This window comes from Chiloscyllium plagiosum, unplaced genomic scaffold, assembly GCF_037043375.1.
Source record: "Chiloscyllium plagiosum isolate Xiang-an unplaced genomic scaffold, Cpla_swu_hap1 HiC_scaffold_5, whole genome shotgun sequence".
NCBI classification, from domain to species: Eukaryota; Metazoa; Chordata; class Chondrichthyes; order Orectolobiformes; family Hemiscylliidae; genus Chiloscyllium; species Chiloscyllium plagiosum.
The window spans coordinates 116,085,148-116,106,513 of record NW_028270143.1 but is presented as its reverse complement, the minus strand read 5'-3'; the positions used below and the strand labels follow the sequence as shown (position 1 = coordinate 116,106,513).

Below are 21,366 nucleotides of genomic sequence, written 5' to 3'. Positions count from 1 at the left end.
GGGCCCTGACAACATCCTGGCAACTGTACTGAAAACCTGCGCTCTGGAACCTGTCACACCCTTAACCCATCTGCTCCAGGAGCTACACAATGGTATCTATGTGAAAATGTTATGTGCTTGTACAGAAAATGCAGGACAAATCCAAACTAGCTAATTACCATCAGTAGACTCTCAGTCATTAGTATAATAATGAAAGAAAGCATTCACAGTGTTATCAATCAGCACTTGCTCAGCAATAACATGCTCACTGAGGTCCTACCCACATAGCCACTCAGTTCCTCATTTCGTTGCAACCGCGGTTCAAATACAGACAAAAGAACCGAATTCTAGAGGGGAAGTGTGTGTGATTGCCCTTGATATCAAGGCTACATTTGACTAAACGTGGCATCAAGGAGACTCAGCAAAACTGTAGTCAATGGGAAGTGGGGAGTGGTGAGGGATAGAGCGGAAAAAGGCAAGGGGCGGAAAAAGGGAAGGGACGGAACAAGGGAAGAAAAGGGCTGGAATTATACCATGGAGAAGGTAAGGACTGTAGATGCTGGAGATCAGGGTCAAAAAGTGTGGCACTGAAAAAGCACAGCAGGCCAGCCGGCATCCAAGGAGCAGGAGAATCGGCATTTTGGGCTTAAGCACTTCATTAGGAATGTGGTGGGAGGGGAAGGGGGCGGAGAGATAAATATGAGGGTGGGTATAAGGGTGGGGATGGGGGTGGGGGTAAGGTCGATGGGAAGCTGATAGGTGGGGAGGTGATAGTGATAGGCTGGAGGGAAGGGTGGAGCGGATAGATGGGAAGGAAGATGGACAGGTTGGACAGTTTAAGAGGGTGGTGCTCAGTTAGAGGGTTGGATTTGGGATGAGATGGGGAGGGGGAGAAAATTGGTGAGATCGATGTTGATGTGTGTGGTTGGAGGGTTCCAAGGCTTTCTTCTTCCAGGTGGCAGGTGGTTTGGATTTGATGATGGTGGCGGCCCAGGTCTTGCATATCTTTGGAGGAGTGGGAGGGGAAGTAGGAGGGCCAGGGGTAAGACCAGGATGTTAATATTGGGATATTCTACCATACAAGGACAGTTAATGTGAACCCTCCACTCCGTCAAGGACATGCAAGTCCTGGGCCTCCACCACCGCCCTCTTGAACTGTCCAACCTGTCCATCTTCCTTCCACCCCTCCGACCTATCACGATCATCCCCCAGCTGCATCTACACATAACCTTCTCAACTATTTCCCCTCCAGTCCCACTACCATCCTCCTATTTATCTCTCAGCGGCTCCCACCCCCACAACCACATTCCTAATGAAGGGCTTAAGCCCAAAACGTCAATTCTCCTATTTCTCAGATGCTGCCTGACCTGCTGTGCTTTTTCAACACCACACTCAGGGCATGGTTAGGAACATGGGACTGGGATAACATAGCAATTACAGAAACGTGGCTCAGGGATGGGCAGGACTGACAGCTTATTGTTTCAGGATACAAATGCTACAGGAAGGACAGAAAGGGAGGTAAGAGAGGAGGGGGAGTGGTGTTTTTGATAATGGATAGCATTACAGCTGTGCTGAGGGAGGATATTCCTGGAAATACATCCAGGGAAGTTATTTGGGTGGAATTAAGAAATAAGAAAGGGATGATCACCTTATTGGGATTGTATTATAGACCTCCCAATAGTCAGAGGGAAATGAGAAACAAACTTGTAAAGGAGATCTCAGCTATCTGTAAAAATAATAATGCGATTATGGTAGGGGATTTTAACTTTCCAAACATAGACCGGGACTGTCATAATGTTAAGGGTTTAGATGGAGAGGAATTTGTTAAGTGTATACTCGACAATTTTCTGATTCAGTATGTGAATGTACCAACTAGAGAAGGTGCAAAACTTGACCTACTCTTGGGAAATAAGGCAGGGCAGGTGACTGAGGTGTTAGTGGGGGAGCACTTTGGGGCCAGAGACCATAATTCTATTAGATTTAAAATAGTGATGGAAAAGGATACACCAGATCTAAAAGATGAAGTTCTAAACTGGGGAAAGGCCAATTTTGACAGTATTAGGCAAGAACTTTCAAAAGCTGATTGGGTGCAGATGTTCGCAGGCAAAGGAACAGCTGGAACATGGGAAGCCTTCAGAAATGTGATAATGAGAATCCAGAGAAAGTATATTCCTGTCAGGGTGAAAGGAAAGGCTGGTAGGTATGGGGAATGCTGGATGACTAAAGAAATTGAGGGTTTGGTTAAGAAAAAGGGAAGCATATATAAGGGATAGACAGGATAGATCGAGTGAATCCTTAGAAAAGTACAAAGGCAGTAGGGGTATACTTAAGAGGGAAATCAGGAGGGCAAAAAGGGGACATGAAATAGCTTTGGCAAATAGAATTGAGGAGAATCCATAGGGTTTTTACAAACATATTAAGGACAAAAGCATAACTAGGGAGAGAATCGGGCCCTCAAAGATCAGCAAGGCGGCCTTTGTGTGGAGCCGCAGAAAATGGGGGAGATACTAAACGAGTATTTTGCATCAGTATTTACTGTGGAAAAGGATATGGAAGATATAGAAAGTAGTGAAATAGAGGGTGACACTTAGCAAAACGTCCATATTCCAGAGAAGGAATTGCTGGATGTCTTGAAATGCATAAAGGTGGATAAAACCCCAGGACCTGATCAGGTGTACCCTAAGACTCTGTGGGAAGCTAGAGAAGTGATTGCTGGGCCTTTTGCTGAGATATTTGTATCATTGATAGTCACAGGTGAGGTGCCGAAAGACTGGAGGTTGGCTAACGTGGTGCCACTCTTTAAGAAGGGTAGTAAAGACAAACCAGTGAGCCTGACGGCAGTGGTGGGCAAGTTGTTGGAGGGAATCCTGAGGGACAGGATGTACATGTCAACATGGCTTTGTGCATGGGAAATCATGTCTCACAAACTACATTGAGTGTTTTGAAGAAGTAACAAAGGATTGATGAGGGCAGAGTGGTAGATTTGATCTGTATGAACTTCAGTAAGGCGTTTGACAAGGTTCCCCAAGGCAGACTGATTAACAAGGTTAGATCTCATGGAACACAGGGAGAACTAGCCATTTGGATACAGAACTGACTGAAAGGGAGAAGACAATGGGTGGTGGTGGGGGGTTGTTTTTCAGACTGGAGCCTGTGACCAGTGGAGTGCCACAACGATTGGTGCTGGGACCTTTACTTTTTGTCATTTACATAAATGATTTGGATGTGAGCAGAAGAGGTGCAGTTAATAAGTTTGCAGATAACACCAAAATTGGAGGTGTAGTGGACAGCGGAGAAGGTTACCTCAGATTACAACAGGATCTTGAACAGATGGGCCAATGGGCAGAAAAGTGACAGATGGAGTTTAATTTAGATAAATGCAAGGTGCTGCATTTTGGGAAAGCAAATCTTAGCAGGACCTATACACCTAATTATAAGGTCCTAGAGAGTGTTGCTGAACAAAGATACCTTCGAGTGCAGGTTCATAGCTCCTTGAAAGTGGAGTCGCAGGTAGATAGGATAGTGAAAAAGGCGTTTGGTATGCTCTTTTTTTATTGGTCAGGGTACTGAGTACTGGAGTTGGGAGGTCATGTTGCGGCTGTACAGGACATTGGTTAGGCCACTGTTGGAATACTGCAGTCAATTCTGGTCTCCTTCCTATCGGAAAGATGTTGTGAATCTTTAAAGGGTTCAGAAAAGGTTTACAAGGATGTTGCCAGGGTGGCAGGATTTGAGCTATAGGGAGAGGCTGAACAGGCTGGGGCTGTTTGCCCTGGAGCGTCGGAGGCTGAGGGGTGACCTTATAGAGGTTTACAAAATTATGAGGGGCATGGATGGGATAAATAGTCAAAGTCTTTTTCCTGGGGTGTGGGAGTCCAGAACTGGAGGGCATAGGTTTAGGGTGAGAGGGGAAAGATATAAGAGAGACCTAAGGGGCAACCTTTTCACACAGAGGGTGGTAAGTGTATGGAATGAGCTGCCAGAGGATGTGGCGGAAGCTGGTACAATTGTAACATTTAAGAGGCATTTGGATGGGTATATGAATAGGAAGGGTTTGGAGAGATATGGGCCAGGTGCTGACAGGTGGGACGAGATTGGGTTGGGATATCTCGTCGGCATTGACGGGTTGGATCGAAGGGTCTGTTTCCATGCTGTACATCTCTATGACTCTAACTGGCACCATATTCACAAACATTCACACCCTCCACCACTGACGCTCAGTAAATGCTGTGAGAACCACTCAAGATGGACTGCAGAAATTTATCAAGGTTCCTTAGAAAGCACCTTACAAATACACTACTATTACCATCCAGAAGGAAACAGCAAATACACAGGAACATCACCTCCTGTAAAGTTCCTGTCCAAACCACTCACCATTCTGACTTTGAAATAAATTGTTATTTCTTCACTGACATTTGGTCAAAATCCTGGAATTTCCTCCCTAAGGGCATGGAGGTGTCTACCACAGCACATGGACAGCAGCGGGAGGAGGAGGAAGGTCACCACTACTTTTTCGAAGGCAACTTAAATCGACAATAAGTACTAATCTAATCAGCTAAGTCCACACCTTATGAACAAATAAACCACCCAAGATGGTCGATATAAAAGGCAGCTCTTGCTGATGTCAACTAAAAATGAACGATAACTTTGACATAACACTGCCATTGCCAAGTGCCAACCAACACCCACATCACTGCATTCTGTTTTGACAAAGCACTATGTATCGTTGATATCTACTGAATGAAGCAGACGAGCACTGCCCTGACAGGAAGTTTCAAAATTGGAAGGAAAGTACAGATCAAAGATTTGGAGTCCAAATCTGACAACTTACCCGGTTCTTTAGTCTTTACAATAAATTGAGGTGATACCAAAGATAACTCCGTCTCTTCTGAGGTAGTCGCTGAGGCGAAAGAAATTAGAAACCTGTTAGCATACCTGAAAATTGAAACAGTTTAACTGCTGAAGTTAACTGCAATCACCAGATATCTGTTAAACACAACCACGTTTTTGTTTAAAAAGACTGAATTCATCCAAGTTTCAGGTTGCCATTTTAAGGCTTATTTTAAAAAAAATAGATTGAGCAAATTGGCTATTACCTGGAGTTGTCATTGCATATTGCCTACATGTGAAACAGTCATAGCCATTATCTGCGGCAGTTTCCACTTCATCTTCTGTGTTCAGGTTCTGGCATATAGCATGAATCCACCTGGGAAAATACATATATTTACGAATTTTACATTGAAATAAGCATTGTATTAGATATTGAAATTGTACACCATGCATCAATATGTAAATATCCAAAGGGGTGCACAGAGCAAGAGACGGACACAAGCCATCTCCTCAGAATTGATTCACTATTTCTGCCACAATTTGACTCATTAGTTTGCTTATCTGGTCGTTCCTACCAAACAAAAAAAAAATCACTATCTAGCAGAAATAGTAGTTGAACTCTTGTCACGGTTATATAGGATTTAGAGCGCAATTTCTCCAATGATCTTTGTTGATGTTCCACTCAAGCCTACAGTAGTTCTTCTAAAATGCGATGGTTGCGTTCTTGTGCAACCCTGTGTTACAGAAAAATCGCATTTTAGAAACTGCGCTTGAAGTGTTGGTGATTAGATTAGATTCCCTACAGTGTGGAAACAGACCCTTCAGCCCAACAAGTCCACACTGAGCCTCCAAAGAGCAACCCACCCAGACCCATCTCTCTGACTAATGCACCTAACACGATGGAGGAAACTGGTGCACCGGAGGAAACCCATGCAGATATGGCGAGAATGTGCAGTCTCACATAGACAGTTGCTTGAGGCTGGAATCGAACCTGGGTCCCTGGCAGTATGAGGCTGCAGTGCTAACCACTGAGTCACCGTGATGTAATCATGTTATTGCCAACACGTTTTAAAAAGTTCACACATTAGAAACAGTATCCTTAGTTTGTTAATCGCGCTATAGTGAATGTGTGTTAATGAAATGCGTGTTATAGCAGACCAACCTGTACGTCCATCTTTCTTCTCACTGCATGCTTCCACCATTTCCCATTAGTGAATTAAAGAGGGGACCTGCATCTAGCTTCAAAATCTAGAACCCCAAATAAACCTGTTGAACTATAACCTGGTGTTGTGCGATTTTTAACTTAATCCCATCAAAACCTTTCCTAATTTCACTGAATTCTATAAAGTCGCACTTACACCTCAGCTTTTGTAATTTGCTCCACCCTAAACATAAACGAGACCGATGTATGTCAAATCCTTTCATATATATATATAATAAAAAATATATAATCACTGTTTCTGTTATAATCCTTGTAAATCTTCTCTGCACTTAACGGACTAAAAGTGGTTAGGAATGGGCTTTTGCCAGAAATGTCAATTTTCCTGCTCCTTGGATGCTGCCTGATCTGCTGTGCTTTTCCAGCACCACTCTAATCTGAACTCTGGTTTCAGCATCCGCATTCCTCACTTTTGCCGCACGAAAAGTGTGGTCTAACCAATGTTTGAACATGACATTCCTACTTGTTAATTCTAGCCCTGCAGGAAGTAAGGCTAACTTTGTGTTTCTTTTATTTTTTTAAATGACCTCAAAATATATGATACAAGTTTCAGTGATTGGTGCATTTGTATGCTGAGATCCCTTTATTCCCATCTGGACTTTCACCTTCCAAGAAACAACTAACTTCCCTATTTTTTCTACCAAAGTCAGAGAATCATAGAGATGTACAGCATGGAAACAGACCATTCAGTCCAACCCATCCATGTCGACGAGATATCCCAACCCAATCTAATCCCACCTGCCAGCACCCGGCCCATATCCCTCCAAACCCTTCCTATTCATACATCCAGAGTTGAAAAGTGTGGTGCTGGAAAATCACAGCAGGCCAGGCAGCATCTGAGGAGCAGGAGAATCGACGCTTCGGGCACAAGCCCTTCTTCAGGAATGAGGCTGGTGTGCCAAGTGGGCTGAGATAAAAGGTGGAGGGGGGGGGGGGGGGGGGGGGGGGGGGAGGAGGAGGAGTTTGGGGGAAGGGCGCTGGGAATACGATAGGTGGAAGGAGGTGAGGGTGATAGGCCGGAGAGGGGGTGGGGGTGGAGAGGTCGGGAAGAAGATTGCAGGTCAAGAGGGCGGTGCTGAATCCGGGGGTTGGGACTGAGATAAGGTGGGGGGAGGGGAAATGAGGAAGATGGAGAAATCTACATTCACCCCCACCCCCTCTTTGGCCTATCACCCTCACCTCCTTCCACCTATCGTATTCCCAGCGCCCCTCCCCAAACTCCTCCCCCCCCCCTCCACCTTTTATCGCAGCCCGCTTGGCCCACCAGCCTCATTCCTGAAGAAGGGCTTGTGCCCGAAACGTCGATTCCCCTGCTCCTCGGATGCTGCCTGGTCTGCTGTGCTTTTCCAGCACCACACTTTTCAACTCTGGTCTCCAGCATCTGCAGTCCTCACTTTCTCCTATTCATATACCCATCCAAATGCCTCTTAAATGTTGCAATTGTACCAGCCTCCACCACATCCTCTGGCAGCTCATTCCATACATGTACCACTCTCTGCATGAAAATGTTGCCCCTTAGGTCTCTCTTATATCTTTCCCCTCTCACCCTAAACCCATGCCCCCTAGTCTGGACTCCCCAATCCCAGGGAAAAGGCTTTGCGTATTTACCTTATCCATGCCCCTCATAATTTTGTAAACCTCTATAAGGTCACCCCTCAGCCTCTGACGCTCCAGGGAAAACATGCCCAGCCTGTTCAGCCTCTCCCTGTAGCTCAAATCCTTCCACCCTGGCAACATCCTTGTAAACCTTTTCTGAACCCTTTCAACTTTCACAACATCTTTCCGATAGGAAGGAGACCAGAATTGACCGCAATCTTCCAACAGTGGCCTAACCAATGTCCTGTACAGCCGCAACATGACCTCCCGACTCATGCACTCAGTACTCTGAACAATAAACGAAAGGATACCAAATGCCTTCTTCACTATCCTATCTACCTGTGACTCCACTTTCAAGGAGCTATGAACCTGCACTCCAAGGTCTCTTTGTTCAGCAACACTCCCTAGGACCTTACCATTAAGTATATACGTCCTGCTAAGATTTGTTTTCCCAAAATGCAGCACCTCGCATTTATCTAAATTAATCTCCACCTGCCACTTCTCTGGCCATTGGCCCATCTGATCAAGATCCTGTTGTAATCTGAGGTAACCCTCTTCGCTGTCCACTACACCTCCAATTTTGGTGTCATCTGCAAACTTACTAACTGTACCTCTTATGCTCACATCCAAATCATTTATGCAAGTGACAAAAAGTAGAGGACCCAGCACCGATCGTTGTGGCTCTCCACTGGTCACAGGCCTCCAGTCTGAAAAACAACTCTCCACCACCACCCTCTGGCTTCTACCTTTGAGCCAGTTCTGTATCCAAATGGCTAGTTCCCCCTGTATTCCATGAGATCTAACCTTGCTAATCAGTCTCCCATGAGGAACCTTGTTGAACACCTTACTGAAATCCATATAGATCACATCTACTGCTCTGCCCTCATCAATCCTCTTTGTTACTTCTTCAAAAAACTCAATCAAGTTTGTGAGACATGATTTCCCATACACAAAGCCATGTTGACTATCCCTAATCAATCCTTGCCTTTCCAAATACATGTACATCCTGTCCTTCAGGATTCCCTCCAACAAGTTGCCCACCACTGACGTCAGGCTCACCGGTCTATAGTTCCCTGGCTTGTCCTTACCACCCTTCTTAAACGGTGGCACCACGTTTGCCAACCTCCAGTCTTTCGGCACCTCACCTGTGTCTATTGATGATACAAATATCTCAGCAAGAGGCCCAGCAATCACTTCCCCAGCTTCCCACAGAGTTCTAGGGTACACCTGATCAGGTCCTGGGGATTTATCCACCTTTATGCATTTCAAGACATCCAGCACTTCCTCCTCTGTAATCTGGACATTTTGCAAGGTGTCACCATCTCTTTCCCTACAGTCTTTATCTTCTACATCCTTTTCCACAGTAAATACGGATGCAAAATACTCGTTTAGTATCTCCCCCATTTTCTGTGGCTGCACACAAAGGCCGTCTTGCTGATCTTTGAGGAGCCCTATTCTCTCTCTAGTTACCCTTTTGTCCTTAATGTATTAGTAAAAACCTTTTGGATTCTCCTTAATTCTATTTGCCAGAGCTATCTCATGTCCCCTTTTTGCCCTCCTAATTTCCCTCTTAAGTATACCCCTACTGCCTTTGTACTTTTCTAAGGATTCACTCGATCTATCCTGTCTATATCTTACAAACGCTTCCTTCTTGTTGCAGGATTGATAGGTCCGTCAATATACAAACAAAGATAGCATATTTTTTGAAATGTTAAAACCCAAAATGCTGTCACTTGCCCTTTCCTCTGAAAGCGTACCAATTGATCAGCTGTAGTTTTCTCGTGTTCTTTTAGATTTCCAGCAATTGCAACTTTCCCTTTTATTTTTCTTCTACATTTCTATCACCATTACAAAAACATTCCATATCAGATTGTTAAGAAATGTCAAAACAAAGTGGGTAGTGCCCAAATGCCTTGTTAAGTTCATTCTAAGATACTGTCATACACAGTCCATACTAGTTTTCTAATAGAATTCTTTTACTAATGCTGCGTGTAATTAAGTTATGTACTCATTATGATATTCAGTTTTCCACCTCATACAGTCCATATGTTAGGAATACATTGTCTGCGCCCACCTGTCACACTGGCGACATTGTATAATAAGCTCCTCCTCTCTGTAATTCTTATTGCAGACTGGGCAGACAGTCAAGCTGGCACAAGGAGCACACTGTGTATAATTGTTCTGCCATTCACACTTGAAACCAGGTGAGGTTGCCCCACACTGCACACAAGAAACACACCTAATGAACGAAGAAAAAGCAGTTTGTAACACAAAAGTGTAGCTTGACCTGAACAGATACACCTTGAAGAATCTTACAATGCTTCCATGATTAAGGACTGAAAAATAAACTTTAAAGAGGCTAAATCTCACAGATAAAGCAACAATTTATTCTGTATGTAAAAGAATCATAGTACAAAGAAAGGACACAATTCTTAAGAATGACTGTTACTTCATATTTGAAAAATGGTTTAAGTGAGAATATTCAAACAGTTTCAAGTCAATTGCCATATAAGTAACATGCAACCAATTCTACTGGCATATAATCATGAAAGAACATTGATTATTAAATACAGATTCACATATATTAATGTTAACAGATAGAAAATTCGTAGAAACCCTACAATGTGGAAACAGGCCATTTGGCCCATCAAGTCCACACCGACTCTCCAAAGAGCATCTCACCCAGACCCATGCCACTTACTGTATCCCTGTAATCCCGCATTTTCCATAGTAACCCATCTTGCCTACACGACCCTGGAACACTTTGGTCACGTTCAATTGCACAATCATCTAACCCACACATCTTTGGAATGTGGGAGGAAACTGGAGCATCTGGGGGAAGCCACGCAAACACGGGGAGAATACACAAACTCCACACAGACAGTCGCCCAAGGCTGGAACAGAACCTGCTGAGAAGCAGCAGTGCTAACCACTGAGATCCTGTGCCACCCTATACAACACCATTTATAAACTGAGACTGGCCAAAACTAACCTGCTATTTTTGTTGATCAGGTTATTATACAAGCATATCCTTAAAATATTAATCATACTCTTTTCTTAACATATCCTTTAATATTTCCTGGTGCTGCCCTGACTGACAAAAACAAACTTCCCTTTTTTAATAGCATATTTCCAATTATACCCCAATTCGAAATGTTTCAGTAGAGATGTGCAAGATATTTTTCAAATAAGCAATGTATTGCCCTTTTCTGTTATTGCTTCAACTGTACTTTTACTAAAATACAAATCTTACTCAATAAAACTTACCATCGGCATTTCCAGCCGCCTTTAGGAACTGTCTGTAAAGGTGGATCCAGGCAATAGGTATGATAGCTGATGTCACAATCGTCGCAGAGAAGTAAACGGCCTGGATCAGAGGCCTTCCCACAGGATTCGCACACTGTACACTCTAGGCATCGCCAGCCTTTACTCAGTACCACTTTGGTGATCTGTCCAGCAGGGAAAAAAAAATCTCAATGCTTATCCTCCACACCAATTTTATGTGCAATTGACATCTTAAATCTCTTGACTGATAGAATGAGCTGACCTATGTGCACTTGCAGTCATTCACAAATTAGCTATCCACAGATTACAAACAGCAATTTAAGAACATTTCTATACAACTTATAGCAGAATATATTAGCAAATAAGCTAAGAACAGCTGCTCTATCTAGCAGTTAAAGCTAACAATTGGTTGATCTAGTTGACAAAATCAGAATAGTAGCTATGTTCAGAAAAATGCTGTGTGTGAAGAATACTGCCAATGATCATTGAAAATGTTCTAATTAAATAAATAGGAGAAATGCAGTCGAGAATAAACCCAGAGCTATGATATGGTCACACTGAATGTACTGAATTTGGAAAACAGTGTTTCAGTACTTCAATATGGGCGGCACAGTGGTTCGCACTGCTGCCTCACAGCGCCAGAGACCCGGGTTCAATTCCCTCCTCAGGCGACTGACTGTGTGGAGTTTGCACATTCTCCCAGTGTCTGCGTGGGTTTCCTCCAGGTGCTCCGGTTTCCTCCCATCGTCCAAAAATGTGCAGGTTAGGTGAATTGGCCATGCTAAATTGCCCGTAGTGTTAGGGGCAGGGGTAAATGTAGGGGTATGGGTGGGTTGCGCTTCAGCGGGTCGGTGTGGACTTGTTGGGCTGAAGGGCCTGTTTCCACACTAAGTAATCTAATCTAATCTAATATGCTACATGTGTGGCATTAAATAGTCCAAATCCCTGGTTGGTATGGAAACAGTTAATCTTAACCAAGGCAGCAATACGATCAGTGCAATTGAACTGTGGATCCTTTAGACTGTCAAATTATGCTTTAGCACAACTTATCAACTTCTGAAAAGGGAAAAAACAAAAGAAGCCAAGAGAAAAAAAAAAAGGGGAATTGGTTGTTTTTGGCAAAGATATGAAAATCAATATATTTGATTACTCAACATTAATTAAACATGTTTTACAACTTTAATGGTAAACGTGCTTTAACTGCATAGTCATATAGCACGCAAACAGGCCCTTCTGTCCAACTAGTCCATGCTGACCACGTTCCCAAAATAAACCAGCTCCACTTGCTTGCATTTTGCCCATATATCTCCAAACCTTTCCTATTCATGTACTTATTCAAATGTCTTCAAAATGTTGTAACTGTACCTGCATCCACTATCTTCTCTGGCAGTTCAATGCCCCACATGTCCTTTTTCAAACTTACTCCTCTCACCTTAAAAATATGCTGAGGTTTGAATTCCCCCGCCCTTGGGAAAAGACCCTTGCTATTGACCTTTTCCAAACCCCCATTCTGAGCAACATCCTGAAGCTTTTCTGAACCTTCTCCAATTTAATATCATCCTTGCTACAGCAGGGCAGCAGAACTGCGCACAGTACTCCAGAAGAGGCCTCACCAACATCAGAAACATAAAGCCTCTGAACTCTTGTTATAACACTTCTGAAAGCCTCTCACTTGTCAGCCATTCCTTGACCTGTGAAAGTCTGCTCCAATCAAATTTTGAAAGTTCTCGTTTCATACCATTAAAATTTGTCTTACTCCAATTAAGAACTTTAACTTTTAAGGGTTATCCTTTACCATAACTATTTTAAAAGCAATACAATTATGAGCCCTAGTCTCAGTCACTTGCTCTGCTTTTTTCCTCCAAGAGAAGGTCAAGTGTTGCTCGTGCTCTAGCTGTACATTTACTTATTGATAAAGAACATTTTCTGTAACACACAACTCCTCACCATCCAAGCCTTTTCCACTATGGCAGTCCCAGTCAGTGTCTGGAAAATTAAAGTTCCCTATTCTTACAAAGAACTTTCTATATATTTGCTCCCAAATTTCTCTATGACTCTTTCTGGGGGGGGGGGGGGGGGGGGAAGAAGAGGAGAGGTTTCCTGTAGCACAATCCTATCAAGGTGATGCCCCTGTCTTATTTCCAATTTCTACCCATATAGGATATTTCTGAGGATTATCCAGTGAAAATACAATAGTGTTTTCCTTAATCAAAAATGCCTTCCTTTCTTTCCTTCCAATAGCAACTAAAACCCAGACTACTGAGCCGATAGTCCTGTCCTTCCCTCAGCTAAGCTTCTGTAATAGCTATGACATCCCAGTCCCATGTTCCCATATATGACCAGAGTTCATCAACCTCACCTGTAAGACCTTTTGCACTGAAATCAATGCAGTTTAATTCTTTAGTTACCTCGTTCTCTATCTTGTTGTCTATCTTTGCTAACTAAATTACTCTTTGATTCAGAACCATCCACAACTGTCTTTCTATTTTTAGTGCTACTCAGGGCAGAAAGGTGGCAAATGGAGTTCAATGTAGGTAAGTGTGAGGTGATTCACTTTGGTAAGAGTAACAAAAAGATGGGGTACTGGGCTAATGGTCGGACACTTGGTAGTGTGGATGAGCAGAGGGATCTTGGTGTCCATGTACACAGATCTATGAAAGTTGCCACCCAGGTAAATAGTGCGGTAATGAAGGCATATGGCGTACTGGCTTTTATTGGTAGAGGAATTGAGTTCCGGAGTCCTGAGGTCATGTTGCAGTTGTATAAGACTCTGGTGCGGCTGCATCTGGAGTATTGTGTGCAGTTTTGGTCGCCATACTATAGGAAGGATGTGGAGGCACTGGAACGGGTGCAGAGGAGGTTTACCAGGATGTTGCCTGGTATGGTAGGAAGATCGTATGAGGAAAGGCTGAGGCACTTGGGGCTGTTTTCATTGCAGAAAAGAAGGTTTAGGGGTGACTTGATAGAGGTGTACAAGATGATTAGGGGTTTAGATAGGGTTGACCATCAGAACCTTTTTCCACGTATGAAGTCAGCTATTACAAGGGGGCATAGCTTTAAATTAAGGGGTGGTAGGTACAGGACAGATGTTAGGGGTAGATTCTTTACTCAGCGAGTCGTGAGTTCATGGAATGCCCTGCCAGTAGCAGTGGTGGGCTCCCCCTCTTTATGGGCATTTAAACAGGCATTGGATAGGCATATGGAGGATAGTGGGCTAGTGTAGGTTAGGTGGTTTTGGATCGGCGCAACATCGAGGGCCAAAGGGCCTGTACTGCACTGTATTTTTCTATGTTCTATGGAACTCCATTCCCCTTCTCTACTAGTTTAATATAACTAGCAAATCTCCCTGCCAGGATATTGGTCCCTTTCCAGTTCAGATGAAACACATTCCTTTGAAATTGTCTTTTCTGTCCCAATGATCCACAAGTCTAAATCCTTGCACATTCCACCATTTCTTCAGTCACTGATTTATCTGCCCTATCGTTTTACTCCTACTCTAATTAGGACAAGGCCCCAGAAGTAAACCAGAGATTACTGTCTTTGAGGGTTTGTTTAGCTCTATATTCACTCTGCAAAGCCTTAACCTTCTCCCTAAGATGTTCCTACTATGTGGACAACAAGTTCCGGCTTCTCACTCTCCCCTTTGACAACGTGCTTCAACTATTTTGAGACATGCTTAGCCGCGGCACCAGGAAGGCAACGTAGTATTCTAAATTCACACTCACGGCTGCAGAATCTCCTGTCTGTGTAAAAGCAAATAGGCTAATTATGCAGTAAAAGGTAAAGTTGCCAAACTATACCAGGCCATAGTGCTGCTGTCTCAAGAGAGAGACACGATTTGCAATGGTTTACTTGAGGGTTATCCTGCCTCAGGCAAGGGAAAGGGTTGAGAGAGTAAATTAGTCATGGTTATCTCAGCCAGTGCAGAAATTGAACCCATGCTATTATCATCACTCTGCATTGCAAAAATTATGCATTACCTTTAAAGCTAACAAAACTATTAAGGATAGAGTTGATAAGGTCTTTATGAGGCACACATTCTTGTGTATCTCATATTCAACTCTTTACTGACAATATACTGGAAAGACAAAAATTGAATTTCCAAGTTCTTTTAGGAAAAAGGTTAAAATTTACACAATATCTTTGAGGGACTTGTAACTAGGACATATATGCCAACACACCTAACCTGGCTCTCAAAATAAACCACAAGGTAATTGAGGAAGCAGTGCCAATGCCAGCTACTTGCTTTCTCTCTATTCTCTTTTTAAGGAGGTTCCCCTAGCCTCCAATAGACTCTCTTGACATTGGCTGAGCCTGGGATTTTAGTGCTACTAAAATGGAAAGAAAGGAAGGCTGGGACTCTGCTGTTCAAAAATGTCATGCTGACTGCTTTCAGTCCTTCAACTAGACTTCAGTGCACAAAAATTGCATTGGGTTCATATTTGCAAGATCCCACTGGCAAAGATGATATGGTCACCCATTTAGGTAAAGTTCTCTGTGGAAGGTGGTCCAATTTCCATGTACAGTGTTTTATTAGTTTTCTCCATCCTGTTACTATCCCTCCTCAAAAATGCACAATCAGTCTATATTCTTCCTATCTTAACTGGCAATTTGAAACTGGACGAAATTTGCCAAATGTAACGTTTTCAATAATTAATAATTGGAGGCTTTTGCTAGACCTGTAAAGATTTGGGGCTGAACAAATATGCCTTTGATTTTTGGAAAAAAACACCAACTTTTATGTGAAGTACATGTAAAACTATGGGGTTCTTTAAGCCAAAAACCTTGCCATCAGCTTTTACACAAAATCAATTTTTATATGTAATTTGTAAAAGGCATTTCTGCACAGTGATATCTGTGGTCCAATGAAGACACTTTAGCACTTACAAGTATGATACTAACTGAATGATTAATTCCCCCAGATTACTAATCAGGGGTGCTTTGGAAAAGCAAAATTTTGTCCAGGAATCTTTAAGCCTCTTGATTTTGGCACTTACAGGTTGGAATGAGTGCTGTTGATCAAGATGCACGTAGTACAGTTACTGACATAGGTTGGCTTACGAATTCTCAGACATCTAAACAAAAAAAATTATTTGGAAGCTGGATTGCACTTGAATTGCTATATCAGAAATTAAAGACGGGATTGGAATTTAAGTGACCTACAGCACTAGAGAATTTATATTGAAGGAAACCATTCAGCTTATTCTCTCTCTGCTGGCTCTTTAAAACAGCAATTTAAAAGAGCAATCAAAAATAAGTTTCACTGCCTTCCTCTCTTCTTAGACCTGTAATCCTCCTGTATCAAACTTGTATCAAAATTCCACTCTTTCATAACTTTAAACACTTTCATAAGAAGTTCTTAAAGGAAGAGCATATAGTCAAATTATTGTAATCAGCACTGCACGTATTGGCTGTCTAAGAGAAGCATGTGAACCTTTTTATCGACTTATTTCACTAGACTGGTGTATGTGCAATACGGTAGATAATTACATGGGACATGTAATGGATGGGCACCTTTAATGGATAGTGCTGTTTTGAATAATTTCACCTCTTCTCTCAGATTGTGATTCAGAATTAGTTCCAATTGCAGGCAACACATCTGGTTTAATTTTCTCTACATTACTCAGGTATCAGGGTCTCAGCGCGAGTAGCAAACATCAAAATGTTGATCATAAACTAAAGTTCACCAAAGAGCCTAAGAGAGCACCTTCCAAACCAACAACCACTTACATCTAGAAGGACAAGGGCAACAGGTACTTGAGAACACCACCCTCCAAGCCACTCACCACCCTGACTTGGAAACTTACCGCCATTCCTTCACAGTTGTTGAACCAAAATCCTGGAATTCTCTCCCTACTAGCATTGTGGGTCAACCCACAGCAAGTGGACTGCAGCTCTCCACCACCTCCTTCATAACAATTGGGATGGGCTGGCCAGCCAGTGACGCCCAAGTCTCACAAATGAATAAATAAAAAGTGTACTTCTTGAGAAGGGACTATTTCTTCACCTCAGTTACCAAGAACAGATATGGACAGTGAGGATATAAGGGAAATTAAGATACAAGTTTCTAAATATGTATATAGTCAAAATGTATGGATTACATTTTGGACATGAAGTGCAGGATCTGGAAAGTTAGGACTGACCTCTTTGGAAAAGTGAAGGTTGAAATACAACCTAAGAGGTTTTCAAGGAAAAAAGATTTTGACAGACTTAATAGACATTTCCTCCAGCAAATGGCTTTTACTTGGAGAGCACAGACTCAAAACCTTGGTAAAAAGTAAGTTGCAAGAAATTGCTTCAGAGTTCAGATCTTCCTGCTTAACTTATTCAAAGAATTTGGTCACCACTGGCCCAGCTCCAATTGTCCTTAAGAAGCGAGTCACCTTCTTGAGGTGCTGGCATTCTATTTATACTTTGGGATAACGGTTCAGTGGAACTGTGTGGTTTGCAGGATACTTCGGAGTAAAGAGCCAGCCACGTTTACTGTTGGTCAGAAGTCTGGAGTCATGCACAAAACAGACATTAGTGACCCAGATTGGTTTTTCATGACAATTTGTCATCACTATCGATACAAGTTTTATAATTCTAGATTTATTAAACTAACTGAATTTGAATTTCTAACTGCTGTGAGGTTTCAACTTACATCACTAGAATCTCACTCCAGCCTCTGCATGTCTGTTCAGTAACACAACCAAAGTCCAAGTGCAGTAATTGAAGCCGAAATGCTTGTGGTCATGGAATATTTTGGTTTCTTATTCTCTCATGGAATGTGGTTGCCCCTGGTTGGGCTACCATTATTGCCTTATTTGCCATTGCGAAGATGGTTGCGAGCTGCCTTCTTGAACGGCTGCAGTCCACATGCTGTAGGCTGACCCACAAAGAGGGAATTCCAGGCATTTGACCCAGTGACACTGAAGGATTGGCAATATATTTCCAAGTCAGGATTGTGGTGCTTGGAAAGGAACTTGTACATAGTGGCGTTCCCATGTATCTGCAGCCCTTGTGCTTCTAGATGGAAATGGCCGTGAGTTTGTAAGGTGCCGTCTATGGTTCTTTATTTGGAGTTTACCTTTTAGGATAGTACACATTATTGCTACTGAATGCTGGTGCTGCAGGGAGTGAATGCAGTGCCAACCACCAGGCTACCTCATCCCAGATGGTGTTAAGCTTCTCAAGTATTGCTGGAGCTACACTCATCAGACAAATGGGGAATATTCTATGCTGATTTGCACCTTATAGTTAATGAACAGGATTTGGGGAGTCAGCACTGCAGAGACTTGAGCCTCTGATCTGCACCTGTAGCCACTGTATTTATCTGGCAAGACCAGTTGAGTTTCTGGACAATAATAAGCACCAGGATACTGGTAGTGGGGAAATCGATTGATGGTAACTCTATGGAATGTCAAGGGGTGGTGGTGGTTAGATTATCTCTTATTGGAAATAGTCATTACTTGGCGTTTGTGTGCACGAATGTTATTTCACTTTTCAGCTTAAGCCTGAATATTGTCCAGATCTTGTTTCATTGGAACATGGACTGCTTCAGTATCTGAGGAGTTGCCAATGATGCTGAACACTGTGCAGCTATCGATAAACTTACCCAATTCTGACCTTGTGAAGGAAGGAGATATTTGATTAAGTAGCTGAGGATGGTTGGGCCAAGGACACTATCCTAAAAAACTCCTGCAGAGATTCCTGGAGCTAGATGAATGACCTCCAACAAACCCAACTATTTCCAGATACAACTCCAACTCCAGACTCCAGGGGATTTTGCATCAACTCTCACTGATTCCAATTTTCCTAAGGCTCCTTGATGCCACACTCAATCAAATATAGTCTCGATGTCAAAGGCTGTCACTCTCAACTCACCTCTGAAATTCAGCACTTGTGTCCATGTTCGAATGGAAGCTGTAATGAGGCCAGGATCTCAAAGGCCATTGTAGTGCTGCTTGAAAGCACTGTTTATAACAGTTTCCATCACTTTATGATGATCGCAAGTTGGCTAATGGGACAGTAATTGGCTGGGTGTTGGATTTGTCCTGCTTTTTGTGAACAGGGCGTATCTGGGCAATTTTCCATATTGTTGAATAGGCGCCAGTGTTGTACCTATATGGCAAGTTCTGGAGCACATATCTTCAGTTCTCTTGCCAGAACATAGTCAGAGCTTATTACTTTTGCAGTATCCAGTACAATCTCTAATCATTTCTTGATATCATGTATAGTGAACTGAAGTGGCTAGTATCTCGGATGCTGGGAGCCACCGGAGGACGACAAGTTGGATTATCCATTCAGCACTTTTAGCTGTAGATTTTTGCAATGTTTCAGCTTCATATTTACAAGCTAAGATCCATCTTCTGAAGCAAAAATAACTCTTACCTTAATACTGACACAGTAGGGATGATAACACTGGCCACACTGAGAGCAAACAAGTAGTCGGCCTTCTGAACCTTTCCCAAAGCTTCCACAAACAACACACATATCCTGAAATTAAATTGATCAACAGGTCAAACAATGCCCATCTATTTTTTCTTTCGGAGAGGAAAGAATCAAATAAAACTTGTACTTTCAATTTATTCAGAGGATTTAAAAAGATTAAAACATCATAATGGTGGTTAAGTGATTGATAACCTTCATATCCCACTGCTCAACAGCTTTAAAATGCCTCAAAAAACAATCTGTTGACTTGATCAGAGTTACCCTCCTAAACACCCAGCAGTTCAACATCTTTTTCCTTAATATATTTCAAATATTTATTTAGAATTTTATCTTGCATTTAGGGTGCTTTACAACTGCAAACTTGATAAATGCTGCAAATAAATTACTGCAGCAAAGACCCTATCATTGTCTCTGTTTTATTAGTGATTATAATCAACTCTTTAGTGTTGCAGAGTTAAGTCAAACTTGAGCTTCCACTATTTTTAACCAGTGTTTAAAGGACACATGGATGAGGGTAAAGCAGTTGACGTGGTGTATATGGATTTCAATAAGACGTTTGATAAGGTCCCCCACGGTAGGCTATTGCACAAATTACGGAGGCATGGGATTGAGGGTTATTTAGTGGTTTGGATCAGAAATTGGCTAGCTGAAAGAAGACATGGGGTGGTGGTTGATGGGAAAGATTTATCTTGGAGTTCAGTTAGTAGTGATGTACCGCAAGGATCTATTTTGGGGCCACTGCTGTTCGTCATTTTCAGAAATGGCCTGGATGAGGGCGTAGAAGGATGGGTTAGTAAATTTGCGGATGACACTAAGGTTGGTGGAGTTGCGGATCGTGTCGAAGGATGTTGTGGGTTACAGAGGGATATAGATAAGCTGCAGAGCTGGGTCCCGAGTTGCGAAATGGAGTTTAATGCGGAAAAGTGTGAGGTAATTCACTTTGGAAAGGGCAACAGGAATGCAGAGTACTGGGCAAGATTCTTGGTGGTGTAGATGAACAGTCACCCAGGTTGATGATCGAGTTATTAAGGCGGCATACAGTGTGTTAGCTTTTATTAGTAGAGGGTTTGAGTTTTGGAACAATGAGATCATGCTGCAGCTGTACAAAACTCTGGTGCGGCTGCACTTGGAGTATTGTGAACAGTTCTGGTGACCACATTATAAGGAAGGGGAAGCTTTGGAAAGGGTTCAGAGGAGATTGTTGCTTGGTATGGAGGGAAGGTCTTATGAGGAAAGGCTGAGGGACTTAAGGCTGTTTTTATTAGAGAGGAAGTGGTTGAGAGGTGACTTAATTGAGACATATAAGATAATCAGAGGGTTAGATAGGGTGGCCAGTGAGAGCCTTTTTCCTTGGATGGTGATGGCTAGCACGAGGAGACAGCTTTAAATTGAGGGGCGATAGATATAGGACAGATGTCAGGGGTAGTTTATTTACTCAGAGCAGTAGGGGCATGGAATGGCCTGCCTGCAATTGTAGACTTGCCAACTTTAAGGGCATTTAAATAGTGATTGGATAGACATATGGACGAAAATGGAATAGTGTAGGTTAGATTAGATCAGATTAGATTAGATTAGATTCCCGAAAGTCCAGACCCTTCAGCCCAACAAGTCCACACCAACCCTCTGAAGAGTAACCCACCCAGACTCTTTCCTCAACCCATATTTACCCCTAATTCACCTAACACTTGGGCTGCAGATTAGTTCCACAGGTTGGTGCAACATCGAGGGCCGAAGAGCCTGTACTGCGCTGTAATGTTCTATCCTAGTCTTTGTTTCCATGTTCTTATCATGAAGACACAGGTTTATGGTTAGCGAATAAGCTGCATTCCATTTTTATCACATGTAAAACTGAAGTTTTTTTTTTTAATTATTGGGGATTGCACTTTGTAATCTGGCTTCCATTAAAAATATAAACCATGGCCATGTTACATAAAAACCAAAGAGAATGTAAAATATTCAACGTTCATTTGTTCATCATTTTTTCACAGTATAAATCTGTCATGCTCTTGCCCACTCATTTAATT

The 21,366-nt window shown here is 42.6% G+C and overlaps 1 protein-coding gene across 1 annotated transcript in view; it reads right to left on the bottom strand.

The window, feature by feature from the left end:
- kmt2ca (lysine (K)-specific methyltransferase 2Ca) overlaps positions 1 to 21,366 on the bottom strand; it is a 403,624-nt gene that overhangs the window by 67,592 nt on the left and 314,666 nt on the right. The window contains exons 16-20 of the mRNA XM_087987768.1: positions 19,283 to 19,387; positions 10,892 to 11,073; positions 9,699 to 9,863; positions 5,076 to 5,185; positions 4,811 to 4,879 (exon numbers count right to left, since the gene is read on the bottom strand). Coding sequence (XP_087843894.1) covers positions 4,811 to 4,879; positions 5,076 to 5,185; positions 9,699 to 9,863; positions 10,892 to 11,073; positions 19,283 to 19,387 — 631 coding nt within the window. The remainder of the gene's footprint in view (positions 1 to 4,810; positions 4,880 to 5,075; positions 5,186 to 9,698; positions 9,864 to 10,891; positions 11,074 to 19,282; positions 19,388 to 21,366) is intronic.